Source organism: Charadrius vociferus, unplaced genomic scaffold (assembly GCF_000708025.1).
Source record: "Charadrius vociferus isolate BGI_N301 unplaced genomic scaffold, ASM70802v2 scaffold15, whole genome shotgun sequence".
Taxonomy (NCBI): domain Eukaryota; kingdom Metazoa; phylum Chordata; class Aves; order Charadriiformes; family Charadriidae; genus Charadrius; species Charadrius vociferus.
This window is the reverse complement of record NW_009650064.1, coordinates 6,338,149-6,348,708: the sequence shown is the minus strand read 5'-3', so window position 1 is coordinate 6,348,708 and position 10,560 is coordinate 6,338,149. Positions and strand designations below refer to the sequence as shown.

The 10,560-nt window shown below is 43.5% G+C and overlaps 2 protein-coding genes across 2 annotated transcripts in view; one reads left to right on the top strand and one right to left on the bottom strand.

Annotated features, from left to right (window-relative positions):
• The window catches only part of INTS8 (integrator complex subunit 8), a 31,628-nt gene extending 23,694 nt beyond the window's left edge, over positions 1 to 7,934 (top strand). Inside the window, exons 19-27 of the mRNA XM_009891931.1 lie at positions 778 to 834; positions 914 to 975; positions 2,082 to 2,200; positions 4,029 to 4,132; positions 6,262 to 6,312; positions 7,012 to 7,085; positions 7,169 to 7,233; positions 7,337 to 7,380; positions 7,642 to 7,934. Coding sequence (XP_009890233.1) covers positions 778 to 834; positions 914 to 975; positions 2,082 to 2,200; positions 4,029 to 4,132; positions 6,262 to 6,312; positions 7,012 to 7,085; positions 7,169 to 7,233; positions 7,337 to 7,380; positions 7,642 to 7,758 — 693 coding nt within the window. The 3' untranslated portion in view covers positions 7,759 to 7,934. The remainder of the gene's footprint in view (positions 1 to 777; positions 835 to 913; positions 976 to 2,081; positions 2,201 to 4,028; positions 4,133 to 6,261; positions 6,313 to 7,011; positions 7,086 to 7,168; positions 7,234 to 7,336; positions 7,381 to 7,641) is intronic.
• A 960-nt stretch (positions 7,935 to 8,894) lies between these two features.
• The window catches only part of CCNE2 (cyclin E2), a 12,617-nt gene continuing 10,951 nt past the window's right edge, over positions 8,895 to 10,560 (bottom strand). Inside the window, exons 10-11 of the mRNA XM_009891842.1 lie at positions 9,614 to 9,768; positions 8,895 to 9,186 (exon numbers count right to left, since the gene is read on the bottom strand). Of these exons, the coding sequence (XP_009890144.1) occupies positions 9,085 to 9,186; positions 9,614 to 9,768 (257 nt within the window). The 3' untranslated portion in view covers positions 8,895 to 9,084. The remainder of the gene's footprint in view (positions 9,187 to 9,613; positions 9,769 to 10,560) is intronic.

The following is a 10,560-nucleotide window of genomic DNA, read 5'->3' as shown; positions in this document are numbered from 1 at the left end:
GATGGCAGCGTGGCCCTCTGGAGAGTCAGCCACCCCTCCCAGTTTGGTATCATCAGCAAACTTGCTGAGGATACACTCTGTCCCCTCATCCAGGTCATTAATGAATATATTAAATAAAATTGGACTGAGTATTGACCCCTGGGGGACACCACTGGTTACAGGCCTCCAACTAGACTTCATGCCACTGATCACAACCCTCTGAGTCCTGTCACACAGCCAGCTCTCAATCCACCTCACTGTCACCTCATCTAACCCGCACTTCCTCAGCTTCCTAATGAGGATGTTATGGGAGACAGTGTCAAAAGCCTTGCTAAAGTCAAGGTAGATGACATCTACAGCTCTCCCTTCATCCAACCAACCAGTTACATCATCATAGAAGGCCATCAAATTGGTCAAACATGATTTACCCTTGATAAATCCGTGTTGACCACTTCCAATAACTCCCCGTTCCTCAATGTGTTTGGAGAGGAACCTAGCTTAACTTTAAGGCTAGCCAGTAGCCACAGAAACAACATAAAGATATATAAAACCTAAATAAAGTTTATATCCAAGCAGTTATTCAGGAAAATCTGAAGTAGTTAAAGACTTCCTACAGAAACTTTCTCTAAGTATTTATTCCTGTGTTGCAAGATTCTTAACAAAATATTGCCCTATTTCAATATGAAATTATAATGATGTCAGAACTTCTTACATAGCTTTAAAGCTCTTAGGGAAGAAAGTGGAGTTTTGTTTGTTCATGGGAAAACTGTTTGTTTTTTTTTTTTTTTTCCCTTATAGGAACCGTTGGTTTTAACCACGATATTGTCCCTGTTTGTCAAGCTTCATAATGTTCGGGTTAGTATATATCATAAACATCTTACTTGATTTTTTTGTAATGTTTCTCTTTGTAATGTCTCTTACCATTTTCTCTTAGGAAGATATTGTGAATGATATTGCAGCAGAGCACATTTCCATCTGGCCCTCATCCATCCCCAAGTAAGATGATAATTAAAAATGCAGTTTTCAAAATACTTGTTTACATAGTTGGTTGGGTTCCAGTCACTGTGTATTTGTTATCATGTGTTAGTGTGATTTCTGCTGTGTAAGGACGACACTGACCCCTCCATTCTGTTTGTGGGCAGGGCAGATTGGTCTGATTGCATGGAGGTTTTTTGCTTCTAATTTGATGCTCCTGATGGAGGTGTGGGTACAAGAAACCGAGGGGGTTTTTAATGCTGTGCTTTACTCAGCTATATGTAACTTTGTGAACTATGTAATATTTTAATACAAAATAACAAATACTTTTGAGGTGTGTTTGAATAATTGCCAGAATACTAAGTGGTGTGTGGTATGTATTGATTTGTTCTGGCTGGATTGAACTGTATTTCTCCAGTGAGGTTTAGAGGTTCTGTGGGACTAGAACCTCACTTTTTTAGAATCCGTGTATGCATCGGGAGAGGTCTGTCTTGTGAGAGAGTGTGTAATGCTTAGTGTGGTTAATCTGACTTTAATTGTTCCGATTGAATAGTCTTATTGTTACTGAAGTAGACGTCAGTTTATATTGTAAGGTCAAGCAGAAGGAAGTTTTCAGTGTTACCAGAATTTAGCAGTAGGGTGAGAAAAAAAAGAAAAACCACAACGTTTTTCAAAATGGAGATTCCACACGAGCTTTGGGAAAGGCTGCCCAAGCAATGTGCCAGGCCATTCCCAGCCTCCCTTTCCAAGCTAGTTCCACAAGTTTGCAGAGGTTGCTGTCTGTGGCCATTTATGCAGATGCTGTGATAGATTTGTAGTGGTTTCAGGTGTTCTCTTCAAACTTCTTGAGACTGAGAACGTATATTCTACATGGAACCCTTTTATGGTGTCAGACACAGATAAAGTTCTGACTTTTTGTCCCAAGTCAAGGTCTATTTGTTCTGTCATATTCGCTGTATTGAAACAATTCAACAATAGTCTTAGTCAAGGCTAAATCTTTCCTGGAATTATTTTTGCTTGGCACTTAATGCAAGGTGCTTTGCACTTAAACTTGATGTGAAATCAGATTAGTGTTTAAAAACCAAAACAATAATTTAGGAATTATTTTTCTTCCTTTTTTCCTTTAGCCTTCAGTCAGTGGACTTTGAAGCTGTGGCTGTTACAGTAAAAGAACTAGTCAGCTATGCATTGACTATCAACGCAAACAACCACTTCTGGTTAATTATTCAGGCAGATATTTATTTTGGTAAGTGAAACCAATGTCTATTTTTAACAAGTGTGTAGGGGTATCATGCTTCTCTGAGACTTTGCCTGACATAACCCTCCTTGTATGTCCTCTTATGAAAAGAAGCTTGAGTGATATATGAGTTTAAAATCTTTAGATGCAGTAGTGTAGGTGAATTTGTCTGGGAGGTTGTCTAAGCCCACAGAGAGACTGAGATTTCCATGGGTCACGAGGACTTGCTTTTAGGGTAAGGGAAACTTTACGGTAAGAGTCATCGTTAACTTCACTTTTTTAGAGGGTGCAGTTGGTCCTTAAGTGGTATAATTATGCAACCCCCAATATTTGAGTCTTTTATTAAGTGAACAGAAAGCTGTGTGAATAGCGCTTGCTTTTAGACGTGGAGGTCAGCTTCACTGGAGCAGAAGACAAGCAGAGTAGAGAGGATCTGTATTTTATATAGGGTAGTATCTAGGATTTGTAAATAAGGAAGTGTGAACTCTTAATTTGGTATTGGTTTTGATGAGAAGCTCTTTCCTGTCATTCTGTCCTCACCTGCCACTTCCCCAATACTTATCCTTGCTCCTCAGCTGTGAGCAGTCAGCAGAATAGAGACATAAAGCGTTTCAGATTCTGGACACCATGACGCGCACCCAGACTGTACCGGGGCAGCGGTTGCCTGGGGAAATCTTGCCCAGCCTATGTGATGCTATACTTTGTTAAATTATTCCCCAGTCTAGAGTCAGTTCCTGTGGGTTTGCTTTGTAGCGTGAGTAGACTGGAGAGAAGTAGGTGCTGAAGAATGACATTCCAGAAGATGGATAGCCAGACAAGTACAATACTACCCGGTGCATGTGCTAGAGACAGACATGGCCATAGCCATCCTCAAAGGTAGTTGGACATTTCTTCCGCTTAAATTACCTGTTGAGACCGCTCTAGTGAAATCTAGCATTTAAGCGAGACTGTTCTTTTCTGGCAGTAAAACGGGGTATGTACTGTGCCTCTGCCATCTACTATTGCAGGAGGTAGGGTGCGTGTTCCCAAATCTTTCTTTGGACTGTGGTGTGCAGTAAGATGTAGTGCAGAAATTCTGGCCTGTTGCTTCCAAAGGAGACAGATTTGTCTAGAAGATGTGTTATACCCCTTGGGGTGAGGGGTCTTAATCCAGTGTTTAGGGCTGTCACCTTATGTATGGGAGAGTGATTCAAGGTTATAAACTGGCAGTACTTACTGCTTGTACAAAGTGGAACAGCATCCCACAACAAGGATGTTTATGTAGGGAGCCTCAGAAGCTGGTACCTGAAACAGCGATGGTTGGAGCACTCCCGGCATGTGTCAGGTCTCTATTTCAGAAGCTCTGTGGACAAGCAGGCTGCTCTCACCACAGAGCCCCTGAAGGCTGTCTTCACATCGGTTCAGTAAGAACTTACTGGGAGTAAAACTAGTGCTGATCCACGAGATGTGTGTGGTGGCACCAGCTGGCCCTCTCTAGCTCACACCAACTAAACTCCTTCACTACCACCCACGTGCTAAGTCCAGTGAAGGCAAACTTCTTTCCACTCTGAAGTTGATGGATTTAAGATCAGATACCTGAAAAGGAAAAAGTAATTCTCAAAAGGCAGAACTTTGCCTGTGTTGCTAGGTTTCCTGATTGTGTAGTTTTCTGTCTGTTGCTGTTTTACCACCTCCTGTGTGTCTGTGCTTTTTAAACAATGATATGCAAGTCGCTTTCCTAGTAGAATTCAGCTATGAGATATGTATATCTGAGTAATTCTATAAACAATTAATCTGAGTCTTAGAAATAACTGCTGTGTTTACTTTTAAGACCTTATTTGACTTTTCTCCACTGCAGCAACGAATCAGTATTCAGCAGCCCTTCACTATTATCTACAGGCAGGAGCTGTATGCTCAGACTTCTTTAATAAAATGGTACCACCAGATGTGTACACAGACCAGGTGAGTTAAAATGGGATGTAGATGTACAAAAATATCTCTTTGGATTTGGTCAGCATCCTAAGTCTCTGCAGAGGCAAAACTGCTCAACACACACACATTCCTGTAGCCTGTAAGATTTTTATATCTTGATACATTTAGGGATATGAATCTTTATAGATCCATTTTTTTTCTTTGCTTGTTGCTTGAAGGCCATAGAAAAATCTGAAGCTTCTCCTTTGCTGAAGCACAGAAAGCTTTTCTTTTAGTTTGCAGAGACCAAGTGCGCAAAGCGCCCAACTGGGAAAGCACCGGTGCTGGACTCTGGTGTGGTAGTGAGCAAATGAAAAAGCCAGGAGCGCACACAGCGTTGTGTGGTGTGGCGATCCCCCAGCTCATCCCTGCAGGGCCATGCTGTGTTGTGCAGTGCTGGATGGGCAGAGCAGGTCAGGACAGTGCAGCAGCACTTGCTCTGCCTCACCGGCTGTGCTGGAGTGCTGGCCGGAGCCTACAGCAACTGGAAATGTCCAGCTCCTACTGTGCTTCTGGTGCTGGTGTGGAATGGATGGAGCCTGCTTGCTTCCACCCATGGTGCAGATGAGCACAAGTGAGCTCATTTGTGACCAGTAGGTCAAGGGAGGTCATTCTCCCCCTCTACTCAGCACTGGTGAGGTCACAACTGGGATACTGTGTCCAGTTTTGGGCTCCCCAGTTCAAGAGGGAGTCCAGCGAAGGGCAACCAAGATGATTGAGGGATTGGAGTATCTCCCTTACGAGGAAAGGCTGAGAGAGCTGGGACTCTTTAGCCTGGAGAAGAGAAGGCTGAGGGGAGACATTATTGCTTACAAATATGTAAAGGGTGGGTTGAAGGAGGATGGAGCCAGACTCTTCTTGGTGGTTCCCAGTGACAGGACGAGGGGCAATGGGCACAAGTTGGAACATAGGAAGTTCCATTCCAACACACGGAAAAACTTCTTTACGGTGAGGGTGACAGAGCACTGGCACAGGCTGCCCAGGGAGGTTGTGGAGTCCCCTTCTCCGGAGATTTTCAAAACCCGCCTGGATGCAGTCCTGAGTAATGTGCTCTGGGCAATCCTGCTTTAGCAGGGGAGTTGCACTAGATGATCTCTAGAGGTCCCTTCCAACTCTGAAAATTCAGTGATTCTGTGAAATGTATTATCTAAATGCTTATGTAATACTGTCTGCTCTAGCTAACACAGACCAGGGCTAGGAGTGTGGATCCAGACAAGGTTGGCTCCTTTTCACGCACTTACACTTGTATTTTTCTCCAGACTGTGACAGTGAGCAGAGCTGTGTCGCAGCGCTGTGCAGGGCTGTCCACGGATAGGTAGGGTTGTAACTCACTGCTGTCAGAGTGTGCTGAGGGTACGGCACTCTACACAGTGTGTGCCTGTTGCTTTGCAAGCGGGCCGTGAGTGAGACCCCCTTAACTCTGTGTGTTGGGGGGAATCTTCAGTCCCAGCCACAGCATGTTCTGGTGGCATCTTGCAGTCACTTTAATCTTTATCCAGGCATTAGTCTTGTTCATTAGGAAACCACTTGTAGGCTGTGTTTCAGTGGGCAATATGAAGGAACTTTCTAGACCCAGGGAAGGAGGTTATTTATGTGCCCTGTCTGATTGCTGCTCCTTTCACATTCCTGTGGCAAATGAGAGCTGCAGAGGCTGTCTGGGATCCTGAAGGTTCACAGCCCAGTCTAAGCTGTGCCTCGTGACGGAGCGCCAGCTGGGACCACCGTGCTGTCACACAGTGGCACTGCTGCTCGCCAGCACATGTCTGCCTTGGTGCGAGAGCTTTTGTCGGGGAGCCCACTGGCTGTGCTGCTCCTGGCCAGGCCAGGCCTTGTCTGTGGGCGGCACGAGATACAGGTGAAGCTATTGAACAGACCACAGAAACGCAGTGCTTTGTTCTGCAGCACACATTGTGCTCTTGAGAAGTCTCCAAAGTGAATGAAAATGAAATGAAAGCTCTGTTGATTGGTGGATGTGCTAAAACCCAGGAATTGGTGGGGAGGGCGGGTAGAAGAATATACTTTAGCTGGTCCCTTGTATTTTGAAAAAAAAAAAAAAATGCTGCTTGTGTTCCAATACTAGCATTTTAAACCCTGTGTGTTGTTTTTTGACCCTTCTGAAGGTGATAAAAAGAATGATCAAGTGTTGTTCTTTACTCAACTGTCACACCCAGGTAAGAAGTGAAACATGGCATTAAGTAAAACATTTGTGTTTAAATATTTTGATGTTAAAAAGGGGGGGGAGAACTTTCTAAAAAGTAAAACTGAATCCAACTTTCCTTGTAAATGCCATCTGCAATAAAGTAGGGGTTTTTGTCACTGTTGCTTCTAGGACACTAAAAGGACCCAAACCAATGAGTAAATACATACACTTGGAAATGTTGTAAAAAGTAGAAATAGTCTGGGTGGGGTGTTTTTGTCCTGTTTTTCCTCTTGGGATATAGATGGATTTTTTTTTTTTTTTTAATAGAGTTGAGAGAGTGTAGGGTGTCAGCGGGGTGATGTTGGGAACCTGGCCTTGTCTTGACTTATGGCCAGTGTTGTTCAGTGAGATTGCTCATTCTCCAGGAAGAAACAAGGCTTATATTAGGCTCTGATTTCAGGCGCTATTAAATGCATTTAGAAGCCTGGAAGCCAGGTCAGTCCCTTCAGATTTGAGTAAAAACCCTTTTTCTTCCTTTTTGCTACTATTGTTGCTGGTATTTCAGAATGAGTTGTGTATGCTCTGGAAGCACAGGTGCTCAGAACTTGCCTGCTGTGGAAACCAGCCCTTGGTTGGGTCTAGAACAGGGTGGGACTAGTGAGGTGTGCTGTAGATGTCTGTCTGTGGGGAATTAAGGCTGTGAAAATCACCTGTGTGTCTTCCCTTACAGGTAGCTATTTTATGCCAGTTCCTTAGAGAAGTAGACTATAAAACTGCATTTAAGGCACTGCAGGAACAAAACAGGTACATGTTACAGTGAAGTTTGTAAAGATATATACACAATATGTGAATGTGTTAGAGAGAACCTAACCTGTGTTTTCTTCCAGTCATGATGCCATGGACTCGTATTATGAATACATCTGGGATGTCACCATCTTGGAGTATTTGACATGTATCCTTTCACTACACTACCCCTACAGAAAGCTCTCACTGGAAGTGGATGGCTGGAAAAAATCTATTTCCTACCCAACTGTCTTTTCTTGACTCACCCTCAGATCTCCACCACAAAAGAGGCGAGACAGACAAGCGGCAGATAGCAGTAAGTGAACACAGGGTGCTTTGGGGTATGGGATTTCCTTACTGTGTCTTTCCCTCCCTGAAACCATCTTTTGAAAAGAATTGCCACTTCCAGTTTTAACTTTGTTGCGCGGTTCTCAATAGAGGCTGGATGCTGATGTCGTCATACTCAGATGGCTCTGGGGTGGGGTGGTATAGCATGCTACAGAAAAAAAAACCCACCTGTTGAATATGCCTTGCAGTAAAACAGCCTTACTAGAGTGACATCTCCTCTTGTTTTCAGATAAAAGCCATTGGCCAGACAGAGCTGAATGCCAGTAACCCTGAGGAAGTCCTACAGCTTGCAGCACAGAGAAGAAAAAAGAAGTTTCTTCAAGCAATGGCAAAGCTTTACTTCTAGGCTAATGCTGGAAGACTATTATAAAATGTGTAGAAGTGGAAAAAAAAAAAAACTTTGAAGACTTTATTTTTTAAATTCATTTAAATTTTTATACAACATTTACAGTCTAGTATCTTTCTTTTTAGAAATAGATGAAATCTTATTATAAACCCCTTATTTTTACAAACTGTACAGAAGGCTGGAAGCAACTGCAGCTAGCTGTACAATGGCTTGTTTGAAGATGTGAATTCAAGTTTGCGAAGAGCACAAGTTTAATGTGGCTGTGGGTGGCACCTAATGCTCTAGTGCAACATGAGCACCTTGTCCCTGGGTGGGGGGCACAGGCAGGAGCACCTTGAAAGAGGGAGGAGGACCGATACCCATCCTTCCCTAGACTGTCCCTTCGTCACAGGAGGGAAGCACCTCATAGGCAGAGGTAGTTAATATTCCAAGGAAAACACAGTAGTTAATGCTGTTTATAAACACTGATAAACTACAGCTCCACAGTTAGTTTAAAATACTGTTCCTACAATATGAGTGGTTGTAGAGCACCAGCGGCTCACTTCTTGCCATACCCTCTCCAGTTCTCATTATGTTGACAGTGGCTGGATCTTATGAAATAGAACCCCTTCCTTCAAGGTCTGTACTTCTTCCAGTTAAGGTTAGTTCAGCAGCACCTTCTTTGCTTGTACTCTTACCTGAGGTCAGTGCTACACTAGACCTGAAGCTTATGGCAGCCCTAAAGGGACACCTTAAATTCATCAGCCTCACGCAGAGCTAGAATTTGATACAGAGCTGGCTACACTAATGCAAGGGCAGAGTGGTTTCAGAAAAGTAAACTGCTTACCCGCTGGCCTCTGTAATACTGCACCTGAGCTCATGGGTGACTAACTGACAGGCATTAAGCTCTGACCTTACCAAGAAAAAAAAAAAAAACAAAAACAAGTCAAGAAGAGGTAATATGTACAAGCTGTCATTAAGTTCTCCCGTATGGCTAGCCCAAGTTACACATCAAACTTGCTTTAAGTCGAGTGGGCAAACTTTGCCACTCAGCTATGTTTAAAGAGTTCTTGAAATTCATAAGTTAGGAATGGTCAGAGTTGAACTAAGTCATGTCTGAGAATGGACTAAAGTAGTCCAGGCTCCTGTGATAGCATGGAGGGATGCTTGGTCTAAATCTTTTACCAAGTCTGGAGGAGGACACCGGTCTCAGCTTCCATCTGCTGCTGTTTGATGCATCTTTTACTGCCCAAGTCTTGAACAGCAGTAAAGAGCATGAGTCATCTTTAGTGTGGTCTTGTTCTGAAGTGCCAAGTCCTGTTCCTGAAACTGTTTGTTATCCATATTTCATTTCTTCTCTGTACTTTTGGGAGGGGTTATTATTCCTCCTGTTGACACAGGTGATAGCTGACCTGGGGCAGTAGATGCTACTCCACTGTTGACTTCTTCCTGTGTGGTGGAGGAGGAAGATGACAGTTAATACCTGTGACAAGGTCTACTTTTTTGTTTCACTAATACTATTCAGCAGTACTTCCTCACACTGCTAGTGCAACTCAAGTACTCCAAAGTTATGATGATACTGAATAAAAAAACCAAGGCAGCATTACACAACAAAGTAAAGATAATTATCTTTTAAACACTTCACCAGTACTTCTAATCCAAGTCTTTGCTTACAGCCTGCAAGTGTTATGGTAAAACACCTTGAGCTTATCATCAAGCAGGAGCCAGAAACAAAAGGTTAGGCACCACTGACCACACTGGGAGAGGTGAGCCAGGCCAGGTGTGAGGAGGAAGGTGTCCACCCTTCCCTGCCTCTGGAGGAGGGAGGTGTAGTGCACTCTCAGCTGCCTGAACTGCAAGTCCACAAACCACCTACCAGCATGTCCAAATAATTTGTGTGTGTTTGGATATTATGTCGATCTTCTACTGCAACCTTCTTAAAGTTCTTCAGCTTCACAGGGACTTTTTTGGCCACACGCACAAAGGGAACCATCCATTCTACACACTCTGAAATGCTGTCCCAGTCTAAGCCTAGAGGGTAGAATGCAGAAATCATGAAGGAGTTACACAGTGTTCCAATACAGTCATAAATTTTAAAATAACAATAAATAATACTGCAGATAAAGATTCAGAAACATCCTCCCAGAAACTCCCAGCATTTCCTTGTGCTCGTTACTTAAAAGTGGTGTGGCAGAGCATGGTGAGCACAGGTCTCCTGAGCAAAGCAGCTCTGGGGCCATGAGGGTTCCTGTTGCTGGCCAGGGAGGCTGAAGTGACCTCTGCAGCTTGAGCACAAGATTTTGGTTCACATTATAAAAACATACACTATCATCATAGTCCTTTATGGTACCTCAGGCAACACACAAGTGCTGAGCTTAGTTAAGTGGTTTCCCCCCCACACACTTTGTAAGGAATAGGCTTGTAGGAATTGGCACAAAGGTTAATTGAGTGCTGCTGGCAGCTGGGGATGGCTGGTGGCTGATGACATTTTAGGAGAAAAAGTAACCAAATAATGTGTATCTAAAACAATCCCCAAACCAACTGGAAGTCATAGAGCACCAGTATTAGTAAAAAGCAAGAAGGATAAATCTGCTTCATTTCCTTAGCTAATACTGTGCTTCTGAAAGTGTTTCCTTCTCTTTCCAGTTCTGGTAAGATCTGAAATAGTTGTAGGAAAGAAGCAAAACTGGGGAGGAGGGAGGGGGGAGCCCCCCACAGAACAAACTATTAGTGTCCGTGGAGCTTGTGCTCTTTCGCAGCCTGGTAAACCAATTTGGTCTTAGCAGCCTCAGGCACATGACAGCTTTCAGAATTCCCTGCTGA